The 25228-nt window shown below is 35.4% G+C and overlaps 1 protein-coding gene across 1 annotated transcript in view; it reads right to left on the bottom strand.

Moving 5' to 3' along the window:
- RFX6 (regulatory factor X6) overlaps positions 1-25228 on the bottom strand; it is a 54596-nt gene that overhangs the window by 22799 nt on the left and 6569 nt on the right. The window contains exons 5-6 of the mRNA XM_037065297.1: positions 13022-13099; positions 11857-11884 (exon numbers count right to left, since the gene is read on the bottom strand). Coding sequence (XP_036921192.1) covers positions 11857-11884; positions 13022-13099 — 106 coding nt within the window. The remainder of the gene's footprint in view (positions 1-11856; positions 11885-13021; positions 13100-25228) is intronic.

Below are 25228 nucleotides of genomic sequence, written 5' to 3'. Positions count from 1 at the left end.
TTTAACAAAAAAGTTACAAGGCACACAAATGAACAGGAAAGGATAGCCCATTCAAAGAAAAAAAACTAACCAAAGAAACTATCACCAACAAAAACCATATGGCAGACCAATTAGACAAAAACTTTAAAACACCTGTCTTAAAGTCAAGTCAGTGTTTAAAAAACAAGGGAAGGTGTGGATAAAGTTAAATGATGTATGAACAAATTAGAAATATCAATAAAGGGTTAGAAAACCTAAAGAAACCAAAAAGAAATTCAAGAACTGAAAAGTACAGTAACTCAAATGGAAAATTTATCAGAGGATTTAAAAGGCAGATTTGAGTAAGCAGAAGAAAGAATTAGTGAACTATAAGAAAGGACAATTGAAATTATCAAGTCTGAGGAACAAAAATTTTAAAAATGAAAAAAGGTAAACAGAATCCAAAGAATCTGTAAGATACAAGCAGATAAGCATACACATTGTAATAATCCCAGAAGGTGGAGCAGGATGGGGAAAGTATTTGAAGAAATAATGGCTGAAAACTTTCCAAGTTTGATGAAAGGTATGAATATAAACATGCAAGAGATCAACAAATTTTAAGTGAGATGGACTCAGAGATGCACACTGAGACACATTAAAATCAAACTTTCAATAGACAAAAAGAAAATCTTGAAAGCAGAAAAAGAGAAGGCACTCATTACATACAAGGGATCCCCAACAAGATTAGATTTTTTAGTAGAAACTTTGTAGGCTGAAATATTCCAAGTACTAAGAGAAAATAACTGTCAACCAAAAAACCTGTATTTGACAACACTATTTTTCAAAAGTAAGGGGAAAATTAAGGCATTTGCATACACACACATACAAGACATTCACAGATAAACAATAGCTGAACAAGTTTTTAGCTACTTGACCTATCCTGCAAAAATGCTAAAGGGTTTAAAATGCCTTCTGCATGTTAAAATAAAAGAACAGTAAACTGTAATCTGAAATCATATGAAGAAATAAAATCTCAGTAAAGGTAAATACCTGTGCAATTATAAAAGCTACCAATATAATAAGAGTTGTTACTCCACGTTCTGTTTTTATATGATTTAAGAGACTAATATATTTTTAAAAAACAAATATTAGTATAAAAACTAGCATTACTGTAACTTTGGTTTGTAACTCCCCATTCTGTTTTCCACATAATTTAAGAGACTAATACATTGTTTTTAAAAAACAACTATTAGTGTATATTTTAAACAAACAGTTTATAAAGTAATTTTGTAATATTAATAACTAAGGGGTGAAGACAGAGCTGTAATGGAGCAGAATTTTGTATCTTATTGTAGTTAAGCTTGTATAGATTCAAATTAGTGTTATATCTTTAAGATATTAAAAGTAATCCCATGGTAACCAAAAGGAGCAGAGTTGTAGAATATACACCAGAGTAAATGACAAAAAAATTAAAATATTTCACTAAAAATAATCAACTAAACACACACCAAAAAAGAGTAATGATAAAGCATATAGAAAACAAACAGCAAAGTGGCAGAAGAAAGTCCTCCTTTTAAATAATTACTTTAAATATGCATGAATTAATTCTTCCAATTAAAAAAAGCAGAATGTAAAAAAACCACAATTTATTTATGTGCTGTCTATAATAAACTCACTTTAGATATAAATACAGAAATAGGTTAAAAGGGAAAAGGTGGAGAAAGATATTTCATTCAAATAGTAACCAAAAATGAAAAAAGAATGGCTACAGTAATATCAGATCAAGTAGACCTTAAATTATAAAATATTATGAGGCAAAAAAGGACATTATATCTTAATAAAAGGTTCAGTACACCAAGAAGATGTAACAATTAAAACATTTACACACCTGATGACAGCCCATCAAAATATATGAAGCAAAAGTTAACAGAATTAAAGGAAGAAATAACTGTACAATAACAGTTAAAGATGTCAATACTAGAGACTAACCTGACATGATAAAAGTACTTAACAAACTATAAGAATGAAAGGAAACTACACCCCAAGAAGACCATATATGATATAACTATTGCTAAGTTATATTTCATGGTGAAAGACTGAAAGATTTTTCTGCTAAGATCCAAAACAAGGCAAGAATGCCCATTCTTGCCACTTCTGTTCAGCATAGAGAAAGTTGTAGCCAGAGCAATTAAGCAAGAAAAGGAAATAAAAGGCATCCATATTGTGAAGAAAGAAGTAAAATTATCTCTGTTCATAAAAACATGTTTTTTTACACAGAAAACCCTGAAGATGCCACAAATGCAACTGGTAGAATAAACAAATTCAGTAAAGTTGCAGGATACAAAACCAACCCCCCCCCCAAAATCAGTTCTATTTCTTTAGACTAACAATGAACAATTCAAAAGGCAAATGAAAAAAGCAATTCCATTTACAATTACATGAAGAAGAATAAAATACTTAGGAATAACCTTAGCCAATGAGGTAAAAGACTTATGAACTGAAAACTGTAAAATACTGAAAAACAAAACTAAAGGAGACACAAAAAACTGGAACAATATCCTATGTTCATGAATTAAAAGATTTAATAATGTCAGGATGTGAATACTAACTAAAGTGCCCCACAGATTTAATGCAATCTTTATCAATACCCCAATGACATCTTATAAAGATAGAAAATTATTCTATAATTCATATGGAAACTCAAGGGACCCCCAATAGCCAAAACAATATATAAAGAGAAGAACAACGCTGAAGGCACCACACTTTCTGATTTTAAAACCTACTACAAAACCACAGTGGTAATGGCATAAAGACAAACAAATAGATCAATGGAACAGAATAGAGAGTCCAGAAATAAACCTTGACATATGTTGTTAAATGAATTTCACCAAGGGCATCAAGAACATTCAATGGGAAAAGGATATTACTTTCAACAAATGGTGCTGGGAAACTGGATATTCACATGTAAAAGACTGAAGATAGACCTTTACCTAGCACCACAGACAAAAATTAAGAAAATTGATCAAAGACATGATTATAAGACCTAAAAGTACAAAACTCTTAGAAGAAAACATAGGGCAAAACTTTCATAACATTTGATTTGACAATGGTGTCTTAGATATGATGCCAAAGGAAGAGGCAACAAAAGATATATAGACAAACTGACTTTATAAACATTTAAAATGTTTCTGCATCAAAGAATACTATCAACAGAATGAAAAGACAGTCTATGGAATAGGAGAAGATATTTAGAAATCACATTTGATAAGGGATTAATAAACAGAATATATAGAGAATACCTAAAACTCAACAATAAAAACAAACAAACCTATCCAAAAATGGGCAAAGGACTTGAATAGACATTTTTCCAAAGAAGATATATTCATAGTCAAAAACACATGAAAAGATATTCAACATTACTAATACTTAGATAAATGCTAATCAAAACCACAACAGGATATCACTTCACACTTATTAAGACAGATTTAAAAACACAGAACTAACAAGTGTTAGTGAGGATGTGGAGAAATTGGAACTCTTGTAGACTGTTGATGGAAATATAAAATGGTATAGCTGGTGTGTTAAATAGCATGCAAGTTCTTCAAAAATTAAAAATAGTATTAGTATTTGATGAAATATACCACAAAGTATACACTCAAAAAAAGTAAAAGCAGGGCCTCAAAGATATATTTGTATACCCATGTTCATAGGAACATAATTCATAATAGCTAAACCACTTTGAAAGCAAACCAGATGTTCACTGACAGATGAATGAAAAAGTAAAATGTGGGATGTGTGTATATATATGTATACACAGACATATATATATAATCCCATATTTTATACACACACACACAATGAAATATTACTCAGCTTTAAAAAAGAAGAAAAGTCTAATGTATGCTGCAACATGGATGAACCTTGAACCTCAAGAGTATTATGCTAAATAAAATAAACCCATCACAAACACAAAAACACTGTATGATTCTACTTATATGAAGTACGTAGAGTAGTCACAAGGACAGAGACAGAAAATAGAATCATGGTTTTCAGGGGCTGGGAAAAAAAGAAGATGGGGAGTTAATGTTTAATGACTACAAAGTTTCCGTTTTGCTAGATTAAGAGTTAATGGGTAATAGCGATGGCAGTACAACAGTATGAATGCACTCAGTACCCCTTAAGTGTATATGTAAAAATGATTAAGATAGTAAATTTTTTGTTGTGTGTATTTTTGCACAGTAAGAAAATAGGAAAAGATTATAGAGAAAATAAGAACTTAAGTGTTAAGAGCAACTTTATACTTTTAGAAGACTATATAAGAAAATATATTTATGATCTGGAATAAACACAGAATTCAACACACAAATACACACACAAAAAAACACTAGCCATGAAATGTTTCACTTACTTTCCTCAAAACACTGTATGGAATGCTGAGTCATGCCACCAACAGGTAGAAGCTATTTACAAGACATAACCTATAGCATATTGATACCCAGGATATTTAAAAAATTTCCTAAGAATCAAATTTTTAAAATAGAAAAATTATGTGATCTGAACAAATATTTCACAGGAGAGAATCAGCCAGTAAAAACCCAAAAAGGACTTCAAACTCATGTTTTGTGTAGTTATCAAAATCAATTTTCAAATGAAAACCATAGATAATATTTTACACTGATCGAACTGGCAAAAACTAAAATGTCACTGGATGCCAAGTGTTTCTGAGAATGTGGAGCCCAAGGAATGTCCCACGGCTGAAGAGACGTAAGTTGATACAGCCGTTTTAGAAAGCAACTTGACTTTAACCGGTAAAATTAAACATAGCACATCCTAAGACCCAGAATTCCACTCTTGCATCTGTGCACTTGAAAAACATTCACAACAATATTGCTTTTCTACCCAAAAATGAAATCAACAATGAAAGAAATGAACGCATTGTTATACAGCATTTTTATACACTGTAACACTATACAGAAGTATAAATAATAGTACCAGAATTACACGTGTTAACACTGATGAATCACAAAACCTAATGTTGAATGAAAGCAGAAAGTCACAGAAAAAAATGAATCCATTTTTATGTATGGTAAATAATAAACAATATATTGGTGACAATAATAAATTGGGCAATAAGAAACAATACATAAAATTTATTATCTTGATAATTTTAAGTATGCAGTTCACTGGAATTAAGTACATTCATATTGTTATGCAATCACCACCACAGGTTTAGGAATTTATTCAGAAGTGATAAACTTTAAGGAAAAACAAAGGAGTGATTAAGACCAAATTCTGGACAGCAGAAACTTCTGCTCCTCAAGGACAAGGAAGAGACTGAAAGGGGGGAAAAGGGGGACTTCTCTCTTTTCAGCTATGGTGTCGCTCATCAGTTTTTATCTCATGGTTATTTGTAAACTGTGTGTGTGTTATAAATAATACATTTCCCGATAAAAAATGTAGTGTTAAGGAAACACATATGAAGGAACAAAATATGTTTTATTTTAATGCTTATTCAAAGCCCTCATGATGATAAACGATACCCCTGTGTAACAGAAGTTAACGCATGTGTGGAACATCGACAAGAGGCAAGAGTGCTCACGAAAAAGTGTTTAAATTTTAATTTGTCTGAATATATTAACAATTGTGCACAAAGCTGCTATAAATCAAATAATAATATCTTCCAGAACATGTAACAGAAAAAAGGAAGGATTGATACAGTGGGGGAAAAAGTAAAATAGAATCATTCTGATCCCAATAGTATATCTCCTATTTTAACTGTACTAGGAGGTACTAGATCATAGGCCAGCTACAGAGGTCTGGTGGGGGGAAGTGCTTGTTTGGGTGGGGTTGGCAACAGATGACTTCAGTACTCTTGAGTAAACTATTAAAAATCTTATTTCCAAAGGAAAATAAGAAGGAACCTATGGAAAAGAAACAATATGATGAGAAGGCAAGAGGGTCTGATTTATGGGGAAAGATTAAAGGAGTCCAGCTGCACAGTTTGGCTAAGTGATGACTACAAGAGAGCCTGATAACGCTCTACAAATATTTGAAGAGCATACACCAAGAAAGGGAGGGCCTGTTGTTTATCTTGGTGCAAAGTTGTTGAACTGGCTATGAATGGTTGATGTGAAGAGAAGGCAAGTCACATGGTCAGGGAAACTCCCTGGTTGAAACGTCCAAAATCAAGGGACTTTTTTCTTGAGAAATAGTGGCAAAGCAGTACTTTAGCTAGTTAAAACAAAATGAAATTTGAACCATGGCATTTCTGAATTAAAAAACTGAAACTATCAGAATTCATACTACTGACTGTTAACTACTATTACCGTCCATTTTCCTTTTATGTTTTGCTTTAGTTGTTGATTTTGTTTGCTTTTATATTATAAACTATTTAAAACTTTTAAAAAGTATAGATAAACAGTAATAAATGCCCATGAACTCACCATCTTAAGACATTAGACATTTGAAATATTAAAGCAGCTCTGTAATTCTCCCTAACTTCTTCCCCTTCCTTCCCCACAAGAAATAACTAATATTCTGGATTTGGTTATTATCATTCCTACTCAGTCCTCTAAACATTTACTTCATATGTGAATATTTTTAAGCAGTAAGTACTATTGCTTTAAAAATGGTACCATAAAGTATGTATCATTCTAAATTCAGTGAGCTTTTTTCACTAAACTTTAGGTTTTTGACACTACTCTAATGTGATTCTTACAGCTGCCGCTCACTCATTTCCAAGTAAGGCCGGCATTCTCTTGTACAAATATAGGTAAAAAACATTTTCCTATTATATCACAATGGACATTTCTTTTCCAACATTCTGAGATTATAAACAATACTCTTAGGAACATCTTCGTACATGCCTCCTTGTGCACAGTGTGAAGGGTTCTCTAGGCATGCATTTATAAGGTGTGCACACCTTCAATATTACTAGTTCTTGTCTCTCCTACTGTTAATAAGAGTTCCTTTTCTCCACATTCTCGAAAACATATTTTTAGACTTTTTAATTGTTATTATTCCAATAATAGTTAAATAATTACTACTGGTTTTAATTTGCATTTCTCTTATATAAAGTGTAGAGTGAGCACTTTTTATATGTTTATTGCTGGAAATGGAATTCAAAATATTTACTGACCATATGTTATGGAACCCGGCCAGTCAGAATGGGCGCCATGAACAACACTATATATTACTTATTCTTTTTCATCCTGTGTTAATTGCCTCTTCATATGCTTTGCTATATTTATATTGAATTGTCTTTATATTTTGGGGTTGAATACTTTACATATTCCAAAACAGTACTGTTCTATGGAAATTTCTGTGGTGAGAACAATGTTCTGTATCTGCATGGTCTAATACAATAATCATTAGCTACATATGACTGTTGAATGCTTGAAATGTAGCCGATGTGACAGAGAAACTGAGTACTTTACATACTTAATAGCCACATGTGCATAGGGGCTACCATACTACACATCATATTCATAGATAGTAACCCTGTCACATGTGATATCTAAATATTGTTTTATTTTACATATTTGAAGCCATATATATGTGTATTTGCTCTCATGCCCTGTTTTTCTTCCTAAATATTTCTTTTCTGTCAGTAAAGAAGCCTGTTAATGAATGATACAGTGTTTTATCCCCAAAAGTTCTAAAAGTTATATAACCATTTCCTTATTATTAGACATTTAGGTTGCATACAGTTTTTCACTGTAGCCAATAACAATTTTGCCCATAATATTTTGTCCACATTTTTAATTATTGCTTTATGTGAGATTCATGCAAAAGTAAAATTAGTGGCAGAAAGTGTATAAACACTTTAAAAATGATACATCTTGCAACTATTTTTGAGAAACTTGGTTCTGTCTAACCAGCAGGATATGAGAGAGCTCATCTCACCATATCTTCACCAGCATCATAACAATTCCTTAATACTTGATAATTTTATCATTGAAAATGTTACTTAACTTTTTATCTGTTGTAATCCATTTCTCACACATTTATTGGTCCTATGTGTAGTGTCTATTCACATCTTTTACTATTCAGTGTGGTCTTCATATTTTTCTTATAAACTGATAGATTTTCTTCACGTAGTAGAGATATTAACCCATCATTATCTTAACAGAAAATATTTTCCCCAGTATTTCTTCTTTCTTCAAACTTTGTATATGGTACTTTTGACACAAAGAAGTTTTTGATTTGTTTTCTTTTTTCCTTTGAAATCTCTTAATTTTTTTTCATACTTAGAAAGTCATTCCTCACCCAGAAATGAAGTAGATACATATGTTTCCTTCTAATTATTCTTTGTATACACAGTAATTTATATGAAATTCATAAAGGATGAGATATAGAAAATTTTTCCCAAATTGCTCATTTTTATAACATTATGCCCTGACAAATTTTATTTATCTATTTTGTACTCCATCTTTCTCCAGAAAAAAACTTAAGGCAATTCATTGAAAACTATCTTCTTCCTTCCTCACTTGGAATGTCTCCTTGATCATATGCTCTATTCTCATATCTACTGGGGTCTTTTTCAGGTATCTCATCTCTGCCGTAAATTTGTTGTAGCTCTAGTTGACTCAACATCATAGTGTCATAATATTGTAACAGACAAATACCTACCAGACAAATCTTTTACTTTCTATTTTTCTGGATCAAGTCTATAGCTATTTTCATCATTTCAAAAAAATAATTACCCCCGAAAAAATTACCCAATGACATTTTTATTAGAGTATTAAATGTTTAAATGAATATAGGAAGAATTGGCACCTTTATAATAACTAGCATTCCTATTCAGACATACCACATGTCTTTTCCTTTCAAATTTTCTTTTATAGCTGCATTTTTAAACAGGTAGTATGCATCTTTTACTATGATGGGTCCTAAATATTTTGCATTTCTGCTGCTTCCTACAATTTAAGTTTTATAAGGTCCTACCTTATAAACATCCTACAGTGCACAGGACATCTCCCACAACTGAATTATCTGGCGCAAAGGTAAATAATACCAAGGCTGAGAAACCCTAACCTACGCTGTTCCATCTGTCTGAACCATTCTTCCTTTCTCGTCCCTTACTGCTCTCCTCCTCCACATTCCCACTTATTATCAGTTCTCTCCTTTAAGTTGTGGGGAAAAGGGGACCCTAGTTCACTGTTGGTGGGATTGCAGACTGGTACAACCACTATGGAAAACAGTATGGAATTTTCTAAGAAAACTAAAAATGAATGTGCCTTTTGACCCAGCAATTCCACTGTTGGGGATATATCCTAAGAACTCTGAAGCACCAATCCAAAAGAACCTATGCACCCCGATGTTCATAGCAGCACAATTTACTACAGCCAAGAGTTGCAAGCAACCTAGATGCCCATCGGTAAATGACTGGATCAAAAAGCTATGGTACATTTACACAATGGAATTCTATGCTGCAGAAAGGAAGAAGGAACTACTACCCTTTGCAACATCATGGATGGAACTGGAAAGCATTATGCTGAGTGAAATAAGCCAGGCGGTGAAAGACAAATACCATATGATATCACCATTAACAGGGATCTAAACAAAACAAACAAGCAAGCAAAATATGACCAATGACACTCAATTACGGAACAGGCTGACAGGGTCCAGAGGGGAGAGGGGAGAGAATCATAGGGGAAAAGGGGATGGACTCACATGAACAAGTATAAAGGACACATGGACAATAACTAAGGGTGGGGGGTGGAAATGGGAGGGAGGTGGGGAGCATGGGGTGGGGGGTAGGAAGGGTTGGGAATATAAGACAGAAAGCTGTACTTGAACAAGAATTAAATAAAAAATTATTAAAATAAATAAATAAATAATTTTTACTCTTTACTGTACTTTTTCCATTACAGTTCTCTCCTTAAATATCACTTCCTATAGTAAATGTCATTAACCACTTAAACTAGGTTAACTGTTATAACACCCTTCATAATCACTTATAATTACTTAAGATATATTTTTCTGCTACACTGTAAAGGGTCAAGTCTATCTACTCACTATTTTGTTCCCTAGTTCCTGTAACTCCATATATCCCTCGATTAATATCTTGACCATGAGTTTTAAAAAATAAAACTTTAGTCAGAGTTTTTTAAAAAGTAAATACACCCCTTAACCTCAGTTTCCTTAGCTATAAACTATACATGTTAAGACTCATTTTCTGTATTTCATAGTTACTAATGTTCCAAGGACCAGAAATGTGCAGGCCTTACACTGAAGGTCTCGGGTCCTGAGCAAACTATGATGGTTGGTCACTCTGACCACAATATACTTTTTATTTCAACCTTGTTAAACAAATATTCTATTATCATTTTTAGAAGTACCTGGAGTAGTCCTGGGCCTTCAGAAAGTCCTTAATTGTGCTAATTTCTATAGTCATCATAGTAATAGACATTCTATTACTATGTCAGATATCTTTAGAAAAACAGGCTATAAGCCCTGGCTGGCATAGCTCAGTGGATTGAGCACGGGCCTGCGAACCAGACGATCGCGGTTCGATTCCCAGTCAGGGCACATGCCTGGGTTGCAGGCCGGTTCCTTGCAGGCTAACTACCAGCAGGGGATGCACAAAAGGCAACCATACATTGATGTTTCTCTCCCTCTCTCCTTCCCCTCTAAAGATAAATAAATAAATAAAATCTTTAAAAAAAAAAAAAGAAAAACAGGCTATATGGCCTAACCGAAATCATTGATTTTAACTTTAAGGACAAAACCTACACCTGAATTTGTAGCGCACTCTTCTCGAGAAACACTTGAGACACACTTTCCTTTCTTGTGCAGGGAGGCTTGCCATGCTCGTGCCGTACCAGCTGATGCCCCCAGCTCCACCGCAGCGGCAGAACAAACACCTGAGAGAAGTTACTTAAATCCCCTGTTGACAAACTTCAGTTCAGCTTAAGTATATTTCTAAGTCAATATTTTTGCACTTTCATAATTGTTTATCTAATAAAGAGCTATTACTTCATTGATGAAAAGAGCAAGCTAGAGGATTTTATTAGGTAGTTAGTCATTAACTGCATTAAAAACACTAGTGGAAAGAAATTGGTCATTTCAGAGGATTGGGGCTTTATATCATTTCTTAAGATAATATGCTTGCATCATTTCACCAAACTAATGGAGTTACAATTTACCTCAGGTCCAGATTTACCACACAACACATTGTCATGTGCCCTCAGTTCGGTGGCACCTCTTTTTAATGATTAGTTAACTTGAGGATAATGAAGCCCTTATCATGTGCCTAATTAGCCATGCAGTCCCTAATGGTAGTCTCATTTAGATAAAGTCTCTTTGCTGATCTGAGATTTGATTGGGGGCTAGGGAAGCGGAGTCCAGGGGTATAATGTGCCCTTTCTTCCAGTTCCCACCTCCACCACCCACACCTGTCCTTGTTGTAGAAGAGATCGGCAAAGCGACTAATACACACACAGTGGCTAAAACAAAGCAACATTAAAACCAACCACAAGATAACATTTGGGCTTCTTGATAACTATTAAAGGTTTTGTCCAAACGGGTATATCCCACATAGAAATTCTTTCCTTGTCCTCAGCGTTAGGCATGCTGTTTATATTTAAATGGAAATTTCTTGGATCAGTATGGTCTTTTTTTTTGCAATCACTTAAATATCTGATATCAAGTAAGGATAATTCAAAAATTACCCTCTCCTAAGTTAATTGGAAGTTGTTCAGTAGGTCTGTGTAAAGAACCATTAGCTGCCCCAAATATAACTTAGTTCAGTCTGAAGTCCTCAATCATTCTAGGAGTTCCTAATAAATAACATTTATTTCCATATTTTACAACAAAGGTGATTAATACTTACTGTTTAGTTTATAATATGTATTATAGCCCATGCAAAATAGAAGAAATGAAAGTAATTCTTACCTCATTCTTCAGCTTGCTTCCAGAAAACCTTAAAAGTAAATACACTTTCCATTAGTTAAAAATATATACATATATACACTTATAGCTCTCAAGGAAATACAAACAACCTACAAAATAGTAATTTTATACCATGATTAGTGAAATAAACCTGGAGAGGTTTACTTCATGTTCAAAGGGATCCAAGTATCTCTCTCAACTTACTAAAAAAATAAATCTATTAAGGAAAAGTAAAATTAAGAAAGCTTAGGGAAGTCTGGTAAGATTTGAAGCCAGCAAAAATACTTGGTCGTACATATCTGTGTCTGTGTTCCGGGCTACATTTGCACTTTACAACGGGCAGTGGCTAGTGAGCTTCCATTACGTTCTTTGCAATACGTGAGTTCACCGCACTGTGGCTCAGGTGACTAAATTTATTTTCCTCCCACAGGACACTTTACTTTTAAAAAACAATTCATTCTTTGGTAACTAAGAGCAATTCTTGATAAGTCATCAAGGCAATCTCAGGTGTCAATTTAATTATTCAGAGCTCTAGAATTTAAACAATAACAATTGCATATATCATAGGTTTCACAGAATGTCACTTAACTTGTGAATAACCTCCCCTGACAGCTAATGGCAGATTAGAGCAATGTGTTCTCTGTATTCATTTGTGGTTTTCCCTTCACGGAGACTCAGAAAGGTCAGTAGCTTTATCTTACTAAGGTAAGCTGGCAGTAAAGGCATCTGTGATTAGAGATGATTTTACAACTATAAACTTTCCATCTGTATAAGGTACTGGTCAGTACACAGATACTTAAAATGGGTTGTCTGTAGGAAAAGAAAAATGCATTGACAATTCCTGCCTTTACTTTTACTAAATTCAGCCTGAAAACAGATTCAGCCTTATGAGTAAATATTAATTTAAAAACAATTTGGCTTCCCTGGTTTTTCCTTTTCATCTTTCTGAAACATGTGTTTCACTTATAATTTGTCATTAATAATTGAAAATTATATACACAGCAATCTAGACTATATCACCGTAAAGGTCCACACAAAGTTGAAATTAGGGTCTGATGCTTAAAATAAAACATTTTAAAAGCAAAATCAGTGAGTCCTTCTATCCAGTAGATATCACACATACTTGAAGAAATACAAAGAACGTGTTTGGAAGAGAGCCGAACCGTACCTTGTCAGGCCCTTTCCAGAGTAGACGGAGTGGTAATATGCACTGCTTTCCTTGATGCCAATCCCGTAATAATGATACCTAGAGCAAAGACAGGGGCCAGCTCTGTGTTACTGCAGGGATTCTGAGGGGGCAGATACTAAAGCATAACTGAAGTAAACCACGGGCAAGAACTGCAATCCGTTGATCCCTTTCCTTTCCTGATTTTTTCCAAATAGCATCTTAAATGAGCTAAATCCCTCTTTGAGGGTAACTAATCCTATTGTTTTAAATATATATTAAACATATATTGCTATATTAAAAATATATTAAATAAATATATTCTGGCTCTTGACTTGATAAAGATAGAAGAAACAGCTACTGCCAAACTCCTTTAAACTGCTAAAATGTTAGGTTTCAAAGCAAAAAAGAAAAAGTAATTGGACTACCAGCCAAGATGGAGGTGTAGGTGGAAACACTGTACCTCCTTGCACAACCAAATTTAAAGACAACAAAGTTTTAGTACCAAAACACAGAAAATTGAACTGCACGGAAGTCCGGTAACAACAAACCCTTCAGCCAGACCAGTAAGAGGGGCAAAGTCAGCAGCTGGCGGAGCGGGGTCGTGCAGGAAAGATCAGTTGGACTGACCCAGGAGCACAAGTGGCGGCTGGCGGATCCCAGGCATGGGGTAGCAGCGGGGTGGACCCAGTGAGGGCACAAGGCAGCTGTCTGACTGCAGTCACACATTCGAGTGCAGATAAACCAGGCAAAAAAAAAAAAAAAATGAGCAGTAAGACAGACTGCTTGAACCAGGGCCCTAGCACTGGGAATTAAAGCATAAAAGCACCAATTAAAAAAACTATCGGGGGTTGAGGTGAGGGGAGAGGCTCCCAGGCTCACAGAGAGTTAACTGGAGAGACCCACAGGGTTCTGGAGGGTGCACGGGCCCACACACCCGGGAACCAGCACCAGAAGGGCCCAATTTGCTTGTAGGAAGCAGCAGAGGAAACAAAATCCAAGAGAGATCATGGAACTAGTGCCATTGCCCCTCTCTGACCCCTCCCCCACATATAGCATCACAACCCAGCAACTGGGTTGCCTCGCCCTGGTGAACATCTAAGGCTCCACCCCTCACTACATAACAGGTGCAACCTGACCAAAAAATTGTGGCTCAAAGAGAAGAACAAATCAAAGCCCCAGACCCAATACTTTTAAGCGACCAAGAGATGGCCAACCTATCAGATGCACAGTTCAAAATACTGGTGATCAGGATGTGCACAAAACTGGTTTATTTTAGTTGCAAATTACAGGAACAAATGAAGGCTAAACTAATTGAAATGAAGGGAAATGCACAGGAAACCAATAGTGATGGAAAGGAAACTGGGACTGAAATCAATGGAGTGGACCTGAAGGAAGAACAAAACATCCAACCAGAAAAGAATGAAGAAACAAGAATTCAAAAAAATGAGAGGCTCAGGAACTTCCAGGACATCTTTAAACACTCTAACATCTGAATTATAGGGGTACCAGAAGGGGAAAAGAAACAGCCACGAGTGGAAAACTTATTTGAACAAATAATAAAGGAGAACTTCCCCAATGTGGCAAAGGAAATAGACTTCCAAGAAATCCAGGAAGCTCAGAGAGTCCCAAAGAAGTTGGACCCAAGAAGGAACACACCAAGGCACATCATAATTACATTAGCCAAGATGAAAATGAAGGAGAGAATCCTAGAAGCAGCAAGAGATAAGGGGACAGTCACCCACAAAGGATTTTCCATCAGACTGTCAGCGGATTTCTCAAAAGAGATCTTACATGCAAGAAGGGGCTGGAAAGAAGTATTCCAAGTCATGAAATCCAAAGACCTACAACCAAGATTGCTCTATCCAGCAAAGCTTTCATTTAGAATGGAAGGGCAGATAAAGTGCTTCTCAGATAAGGTCAAATTCAAGGAGTTCATCATCACCAAGCCCTTATTACATGAAATGTTAAAGGGACTTATCTAAGAAAAAGAAGATAAAAATATGAACAGTGAAAGGACAGCAAACTCAGAGTTATTAATGACACCTAAAACAAAAGCCAACTAAGAGGACAGCTAGATCAGGAGTGGAACAATGGAAATGGAGATCACATGGAGGGTTAGCAACAGGGGAGTCGGAGGAGGAGAAGGGGGGAGAAGGTACAGAGAATAAGTAGCATGGACAGTAGGTAGAAAATAGGGGGAAAGGCAAGAATAGTGGGGGAAATATAGAATCTAAAGAACTTGTGACACGTGGACATAAACTAAAGGGGGTGGAATGGTGGGGGAGGAGGTGTACAGGGTAGAGGGGAATGAAGGGGGGAAGTGGGACAACTGTAATGGCATAATCAATAAACTATATTTTAAAAATGTAATTGTAGGCATTTAACTATAGTCACTTAAACTTGTAAATGTAGGCACTGGCTCTAAGTATACAGATTGAATATACTCACAAATGGCTCCATTCAATTTGAATTTAGTCAATTAAATAAGAAAATGGCAGGGTTCCTTTGTATTGTATCTATCAGATAGAGAAAACAGCATGACATTACATGTGAAGAAGACATGGATATCATGCATAGGAATATGTGTGAAGCATGTGACCCTTTAAAAACCTTTTCCTCATGTGGAATGAGAGGCCCAATTTGTTGTCATTTTCACTTCAAACTTTTGTGCAACAGTGGAAGGGGGTGGGAGCAACCTATGTCCTGAATCAATGGAAATATTAATCATAGAATGTATATAAATAATTTGTCATAAATGTGCCTGTGAATCCTGAGCCACAGGTAAGTATAGGATTTCATCTGGTCTTATGTTGTAGCATTTTCTCCCAAACTGCAGACTGCTAACATATTACACACCCAGGCACAGAACTACAAAGGTTATGTAGTGGGTATTTAGTGAGGGTGGCCAAGCCTGCCAATTTCTGATTTCACTCCCCTCTCTCCCCATGCGGCACCATTGCCTCTTCGTTTGGTCACCTACCATTTCGATTTGCATTCATCTAAGATCAGAGGAGGGATAAACTAAAAGAGAATAAAGGGATTACAATGCAAGCATATCTAAAATGTCATTTCTTAGCATCACCATCTGAGTTGAAAATGGACAGAAGGATCTAAGTTCCAAGGCCCCTTTCCTGACCTCAACAATAAAGAAGATACTTGGCTGGGCATACCTGCCTCTAAATGTTTTCAAAGCCCAGGCAGGATGGGAGTACAACGGAGGCCTGAATATCATGTATCCAAATATTTAAAATATGTAAGTCAAGGTAACAAATTACATGTCACTGTTCTCCTATCTTGACTATCTAACTGCATAGTGTTTTGGTGTGTGGTTTGAACTTCAAATTCTCAGACCCCAGGAGTTCCGTGTGGGAACACGGTGGTGGGGAAGGACCACCCTCAACCCCATTCTCATCTCAGCCCCTTCCTGCTCCATTGTTCACTGTGAGGGTCCCCTGGTGAACACTGCAGCCTCCACAGCCAGGATCCATCCACACAGGCACCCTCCAAACAACTGCCTCCTGCCCATTCCTCTGCTTTGTGTATACTGGGGAATCCAAACACTCTTCTGAGAGAGAATGAGAAAAAGCCCCGCATAGGCCCAGGAGGCAGACTGGAGGCCGATTGAACAGGGACTACTCCGGCCCCAGGGACCTGGAATGTGCCTTAGAAGAGGGAAGTACTCTTTGGGTGGACACATTCACTCAGGCTATGGACTCCTTCTGCCCTGCAGAGAGGAACAGCTGCAGGAGAGCCACAGCAGGGCCTGGAGGTGTGAGGCCCAGGGACAGGTGCTCTCCCACTAGGTCCTGAGGGCAGTGCTGTGGCAGAGAGTTGCCTCCAGTGACCCTGGGACATTTGAGATAGACAGGAGTTTCTAAATATGAAAAAATTACATATATTGTAATAAATGTTTTAGAAAGAGCTATTATATCTGAGAAGCAGTAACAGAGAGTGATCAAGGTAAATGAAGGCATTTTTATGATGCTGACAGGCTAGAAACAAGTTTTCAGGTCCTCAATTTTGGTAGAAGGACAGCCGAAGCCTGTTATCCTGAACAGAAGAGGCTCACAGCTGCTCAGTTTTTGCAGAACAGAAAATGGTCCTCAGGTAGGTGAGGAAGAACAACCTCTAGGGAATATTGGAGCACAGGAGAAAGGGAGAAAACATGAAACTTATGGAAATGCCAACGTACTGCACCAATTTGTCTCTAATTAGAAATGAAAAGAAGAGCCCTGGCTGGTGTAGCTCAGTGGATTGAACGCGGGCCTGCGAACCAGATGATCGCGGTTCGATTCCCAGTCAGGGCACATGCCTGGGTTGCAGGCCAGTTCCCAGCAGGGGCCAGTTCCCAGCAGGGCATGCACGAGAAGCAACCATACATTGATGTTTCTCTTCCTCTCTCCTTCCCTTCTCCTCTAAAGATAAATAAATAAAAATATTTAAAAAAAGAAAAGAAATGAAAAGAAGGAAACTCGTCTTTAAGACTTCACCAAAGGCAGCCATATTAATAGGAACAGATAAAGGAAATATCCCCAAACCATGAATAACTGAGCAGATTTAGATGCTTCTGCCAAGTATATTAGAATTAGTTAATTAACCAAGAGCCTGAAATACATATTAATATTTCCTTTATTAGATTTTAGAGCTCAGATAGCAAAAAATGTCTTTATGTTAGAAGAAATAAAGCAAGAAATGCTTGAGAACAGAGAATTCTATTACAATAAAAATACAGAATGTAGTCATTTTATATTCTTACGCAAAGTGTGCTATTTGTTATAAGATACTATAGTTTAAATAACTACATTTCAGCCACTTGCTTTAAAACTTGATAATCTTTTATTAGAACTATCTTCTTTCTTGTCTACCTTTTTCCAACATGTAAAATATATTATACCATTAACAAGTGGCTTGCCATGCAGACTGGAATAAAATACATCGCCTTGACACATGGCAGACAAAATCATAAGTCAAGGAATGGTCATGGGTTTAACAACGTTAAAAGCCATGCTGTGTCCTGACCACTGTGTAGTTGTCAATAGAGAGATGGAAACACCAGCATGAGAAATCAGGTCAGGAACACGAATGCTCTGACGTCCACCTTAGCCCACGGCTTCCTGAACCAGAGCACCAGCCAGTCCCAGGACAGCGACCACACAGGCCAAGCCTGAGACACAGGTTTCTTCCACTTTTTAAAATCACCTGATGATCACTTTTTGTAAAAAAAATTGCAATATCCTTTAGGACCCCATAAAAACTGACTAACAGATTTATAATTTTTTTCTTACATATGATTTTTAAGAAAAGGATACTTTTCTTACAGAATTCATTTGTTCTTTATCTTAATAAAATGACTTTATTATTTTATCTCTTCCCTTCCAATCATTAGGGCAAAATATTTTTAAAAAGAGATGTACTTGATGCCTCCACCTACATTCAGAGTCAAGATTTTATTTCTACCCAAATAAAAATGTCCTTTTCAAGTAGTGTATTTTATTCGTAGGTCAAATGTAAATGACTCTGTAACCACACGCACACTGACAGAGGAGGAAGGAATTTGGTCAGCTACATTTCAGTCTACAAAGGAAAAGCATGTGCTTTTCTCATTAGCAGTAGCTCATGATTTAGCTCTCTCGGTACAGTTGAGCACGTTCCATTAATGCAGTCTCATAAAGGAGCCAGCCTATAGGGGACCAGTGAAAGAGTGAGCTCTCCCTTTCTTTAGACATGTATTCAGTGCTTACTGTGTGCCAGGTGCTGAGGATTCAAAGAGAAGGGGAGGGAGGTCTCTGCCCTGGAAGACTGGACAGTCTTGTGGAGAGAAGAGCATACACTAAACTGCAACAACACATTAGTGGGTGCCAAAAGGGAAGCAGGTGTTAGGAGGTAACAGAAATGGATACTGCTTACTGAGCATTTGTTATATGCAAAGAACTTCATCTGGAATTTCTACAGCAGCCAGCAAGTAAAGCGTTTTCTCCATTTAAGGGCAGGGGTTCAAAAAGGTTGTGATTTGCTTTACAAAGATTGGGTGAGAAGGCTATGGGTTTTGAAGACAAAATTCAAACCCGTAACTCCATAGAGCAGTCTTCATTTCAATATACCATGCTGTCTCCATACTCGAGATGCAAAAGGTAGATAGATGTGTAAGTGGATGGATGGGTGGGTGGATATAGCTATAGAAATATTAGCATCCCAATTTTACCTATAATTAGAAATTCTTAAGCAAAATATAGTTTGAATATGTTTGTACACACCCCTTCATCTAGTTTAGCAAGAATCATCTTAAGCAACGATAACTAAGAAATCATGAATAACTACACCACTGGATGTTTCATATTAAAATTCCACATGTAAACAAGGAATCCCTATAATAGGAAACCAATAAATACTTGTTGAATAAATTAACATCATAAAAAAGTTAAAAATAATGATGTGTTATAAAGAAAACCTTATGAATGGAAATTTGTCAATAAAAGGCATGCATATGGTATATACTTAAAATGGCACAATTTTAAGTCTGGTAGAGATTAAAGAGAATCTCTTATCTAAAAGTATATAAGTAAATCTACTAACTCCTTTAATCCTACAACTAAGACCCCATAAACTTATTTATTTTATCAGAATTATTTGTTCTCCATAAACAACTTGTGCTTTGCTACCTTGGTGCCTTTACTTTGCTGAGCTCTCTCTCCACTAACAATATGCTCCCTTCCTGGGTCATTTCCTACCCATGCCTCCAGGCATAGAATTAACGCTGCAAGCTTTGCCTGGTCTCTCAGGTAAAACTAAGTTCTCCATCCTTTGGATTCTTCTCTGGGTCGTTTATCCCGTAGAGCTTTATCCTCCATATCATTGGTATCTGTACACATGGCTTATGTCACCTACTAAACTGTAAGATTTGGAGAAAGAAAATTGCACCTTTCCCTTCATTGTGTTCCCCCTTAGACATTACAGTAAAGAAAAATCCTCATTTATTGGATGAGTCAATGTATCCTGCTAAAAATTTAGAAACTGATAAAAAGCAAATTCTCTTAAAGCCAATCATTTTCAAAAACCTCCTCCTAGCACTGTGTATTTTCAGGTTATCTGTAAAATACTGGAGTGAAACAAACTTTGAATACCTACCAATGTCGGTAGGTATACAATGCAACATTGGAATCAGTGTATTTAGGTAGAAAGAACATTAGGAATATAAATCTTTGTTTTGCGGTGGCCACTGTAATGTTTTAGCACATTCATATACAGTGTTTTCTAGAGTGATAATATAATTTTTCTAGTTTAATCTTCCTTGTAGTCTGACTAGGTACATGGCATGATCTGAGTAATGATTCGGTGTCTTTGAAAATAGAGAAGATAACAAACTATCGCTCTCTATCCTCCTAACAGCTAAAACACATACCTCATAAAATGGTAGGGCCATTTCATGCCACATACACATGAAGTTTTCATCTCATTTCCAAATTTTATAGCACTATTTTGTTGTTAATATAGTTCCCTAAGCTAAACTTGCTAGTAAATATTTACCAGAAATATTCTAGCATTACAAGAACATAAGCTGATGCATGTTAAGTAAAAAAGTGAAGTTTTCACTGTGGGACAATGAATTGTTTCAATTTCTCTATCACTACCTGATGCCTGTCCTGTGGGTTACTCTGAGTAAACATGGTACAGTTCTTTCTCCCTAAATGGTTTTTTATCTATTTTTATCAAAGAATATAGTCAATAAATGATTTAAAATCCTGGGTATGATTAGCTAGTTTCTCTGAGAAAATGTTTTCATAATGCAAGCAGTCTTTGTGAACTAATAAAATTGTATTTATTAGCATCAACTGTCCACAGCCTTATATTAAGTAACAGATATCATTTACATTTTAAGAATAAAGAAATACTTATTCATTCATTTTTGTGTCCACATTTTAAAGTCAACACATTATAAAATATAAGCGATTTTCACAGGACAAATGCAATTACTGCTGCTTTTTTTTTACTACTGAAATATTTACGTTGTATCTAATACTTTTCTCTATTTGCTGATCTGTGTGTACACCTACATTTCTTCTTTTCCATTTCAGTGGTTATACAGGACTCCTGAAACAGATGTTCCCACTGAGCTAGTAGCCCTGATGTTAGTTTACACTACACAAATGATAACTGATAAGGAAATGATGGGATTAAGCTGTTCAGGGACTTGCAATAACTTAACTATGATAAGAGCAGCTGCCATATCAGTTTTATTAACCCACTAAATCACCCCTAATAAATAAGATAATAGCTGTTGTCCATCATGTCTGAAAACCAAGATCCCACTGATCAAAGTCTACAAGAAATTAAAGTGTAACTTCAAATCAAACAGACCACCACGTGCATGAAATCTAGTCAACTGTGTCCTCCCTGACTCTGAGTTACTCTGAGCACGGGTGGGACACAGGCTCCTTTTGCTCATCATCACATCCCCAGGGCCTACTCATCTTCAGGATACTCAGCAAAGTGCTTATTAAATAAATACAGATCAATAGTGGAAGTTTTTAGACACCATGTACTCTATCTTATTCTCTACATCTTAAAAACTCTTCAGCACCATGTTTTATACATCAATATAAATGTGAATAGATTAATAATTCTTGATATAATACATTTATAACATCAAATAAACAACATTTACTTTTCATTACTCTTTTGTACCTACAGAATGCTGTGTTATTGTTATTTATTCAAAATCTAAATTTAAAAACATCACACAGAAAAATAATCAGGTGTAGATTTTTGGCAATAGCTATAAGTTTTTTTAAAAAAGCAAAGTCAGTTTTTATCTTGGTGTTGCAATTGGGAAGAATCCACCATTGGGAAGATTAATTTTCTTGGATGAGAGAGTAATAATGGTTCAGGGTGAAGGGCGGGATGGGGAGCTGAGATGCTAATGTTGCTGCAACTACACTGGCTTTGTCCCAAAAGCACACTCAGGTCAGATAGTCTAGGATGAGGCTTTCTGACCTGGAGTGTTAAATCTTTAGAGACCTCTTTCCATAACCTTTGGCAGCAATGGTTTCCCATGGGGAACATCTGACTTGCCACTGAACACAAATCAGTCAATTTTTAAACATTTCTGATTTTTGACAAGAGGCCCTACCTAGCAATTCTGCCCATTTGTTTTTGTGGTTGTTTTCAGTGTAGCTGTCTTTACAAAATAGTTTCTCCTTTCCTTTGGATTGAATACATTCTTGGCTCTGGCTCTTTTGGACTGACCATTTAATATCCACTTATGTCAGAACTTAGAGAAACAGAACCTGAAAATAAACACAGAATTCACTCCTATTTTTTTAGAATCTACTAATCATCTCTTTGTCACCACAGATCAGTGCTTTACACACTGTAGAATTCCACACACTAACCAGTACAATCTAGAAAGTGACATTGTTTCATGGACATTAACAGCACCTAAGGATAGTTTTAGAAATAGGGATTCATCTGGTTCTCCCTATACAGAAGAATACTTTGAATTTTTTATGTTAATCATGATCTAAAATAAATTCTGTCTCAGAAACCCAAATGAAATTATTGGACCTAGTCTAGAATATTCCATAAGAATTTGGCAAAAATTAAGAACTTATATTTTAAGTGACCATCATTAACATGTTTTATTATGTAATCCACAAAAGTTAAAATAAATTAATACCCAAGTTATTTTTATTTTGGAAATAGTTTAATAAAAGTTCAGCGATAATACATTTAGGGTATTGTACTAAATACTATGACAATAAAATAAGTTTTATGAAATTACTAGTAAAATGGGGAGAAATTATAAATTCCTATTTTTCCAAAATATGCTTACTTCTTCATTTATATTTCTGGTTAATCATTTGTTCATATTTCTACAAACACAAAATACCTTTAGTAAAATGTAAATTTTTAGAATATTAAACATCCATTAGAAATGAGTGTGAAGATAATACACCAACATGTAGAAAAGTCTAGGACAGAAATTAGCAAAATTATGTTTGTACAACAAATTTGTTCTAATATAAAATATAAATATATCCCAATAAGTATAAAATAATTTAAAATGCCTTATGACTGAGGCTTGAGAAAATGTTGTTAGCTTGCTGAAAAAAATGGATTAATAAATTTTTAAAACTTAGATCAGAAAAAAATAATAAAAGTTATACTTTAAAAAACCGAAGTTTAATTAAACAATTTTTGTGTTGATATGACTGATATCAGAAAGAAGTAGGTTTTACTAGTTGACAAAGCAAAAACTTTAGAGCCAAATAAACATTTATTTAGATGCCAATATTGTTATTTTATAGTATCTGTGTGGGCTTGGGCAAGTCAATAATCTTTAAACTGCAGTTTTCTCATTTGTAAAACACAGGAATTCCAATTGCATCGTTATAAGGATTATGGGGAATGTGTGTGTGTGTCTTAATAAATAATAACTTTAACTGCACTGCTGATACTTGGATCCACTGAGTGATTAATTTCATATTATTAAAAATAGTAAAGTTGAAACTATATTCATTTCTCCATTCATTCCTATACTTTATTTCCTTTACTATTCACAACATAACTGTGAGACAGATGTTTTACTGATGAAAAGCTGAACAATTCATCTAGAGTCACACACAGCTCTGTGTGGAAGTAGGGAATTAAAGCCAGATTTGTCCAACTTTAAACTTTATGCTCCTAACTACTAGGCAAGGCTGCCTTTTTAGATATACTATCTCTCAGGATAAAAATCTAAGGGTATTTCTTAGGAATGTATAAAAACAGGAGAACTACGTAGCTAAGAATAATTACATCAAAACATTACCAGTTACAAAGTACACAAACTTTACATTTTCCCATATCTCTCAACATCCTAGTTTACATATGGAAAATTTCTTATTCCTAATGATATCTAAATACCAAACATATGATAGGCAAATTATAAAAAGCAAAATGGCATATCAGGAAGGTAGAAGAAAATTCAAATTGTCATTGCTTTGCTTTTGGGCATGTCTGCTCCTAAATACCAAACAAGTTTCCTGAAGTCGTGCCATGTTGTTACATGAACCTAAAGGTTGGAGCCTCACTGTGTCACAAAGCACGGGGTTAATGATTCATCCCTAATCTTAAAGTCTCCTTCTGGGATTAATTGACTTTCTCTGCAGCCTGCCTGCCCGATCTTTTGTAAATCCTATGAAGAGGATTACTCAGCATTGCTTTGCCTCTTCTTCTGTTATCTATCTACTTAAATACGGACTGATCTTTTCACCACATACAATTCAGTAGAAATCAAATTCAGTAAAAATTAGCCAAATAGACGGACTCAACTTTAGAAAAAAAGCCAACTTGATTAGAAGGAAAAATCCAATATTATCTTTCAATGTGGCATTTTGTTTCTCCTTCTGAGGTAAATAATACTGTCAATATCAATTAGAATCAATTAGATAAATACTAATTGATGACCTATAATGTATCCGACAACAGGTAAAATATGAATGCAAATGAGACAGAGTCTCTGTTCTCAAAACGCTATCTGTTGAGTGGAAGAAATAAGTTAATTTCACATTAACATAGGTACCAACAGATTGCTATGAGAGAACAAAGAAAGAATCTAAAATAAATCAAGAAGCTAAGAAAAGATTCTGAAGAAGAGATGGTTCATGGGATATTCTTTTAAAGTATGATATTTCAGCATACCCAGAGGGAAAATGTCCCGTTCAATGGAGGAAAACAGCATAAACGAAGGAGTGACAGTTGAGGGTGAAGAGATGGGTAATAGGACAATAATTTGGGGAGAGCAGAGGTTTCGTGCTGAGAAATAATGAAGTAGATTATAAGATAGGAAAATGGGTTGAGACTAAATCTTAATAGACCTGGAATGTCAAAGTGGGAAAAATTTGTCTTTCATAGCAGAAATTATGAGCTGGTGAAATTTTCTGAGCATGAGAGAGGCATGATTGAATCTGAACTTTAGGTCAATTTGGAAAAAAGTGTATTGAATGGACTGGAAAGACTGAGTCAAGGCCAGGTTGTGAAAGTGAGAATGAAGACAGAGAGGCTGCAGAGAATTCCACAGAGAAGGACCTGTTTTTCGGCAAATGACTAACAAGACCGAGCTAGGCAATAGTCTCCACTAGTCACATGTGGACACCGACCGCTTGAAATGAGACTAGTCTGAGTCGAGATGTGTGCTGCAAATGTAAAATACACCTTGGATCTCAAAAA

The sequence above is a fragment of the Sturnira hondurensis genome, unplaced genomic scaffold (genome assembly GCF_014824575.4).
Source record: "Sturnira hondurensis isolate 20B ecotype Veracruz unplaced genomic scaffold, ASM1482457v3 Scaffold0015596, whole genome shotgun sequence".
Taxonomy (NCBI): domain Eukaryota; kingdom Metazoa; phylum Chordata; class Mammalia; order Chiroptera; family Phyllostomidae; genus Sturnira; species Sturnira hondurensis.
The sequence above is the reverse complement of the archived record's forward strand: the minus strand, read 5'-3'. Positions and strand labels throughout refer to the sequence as shown.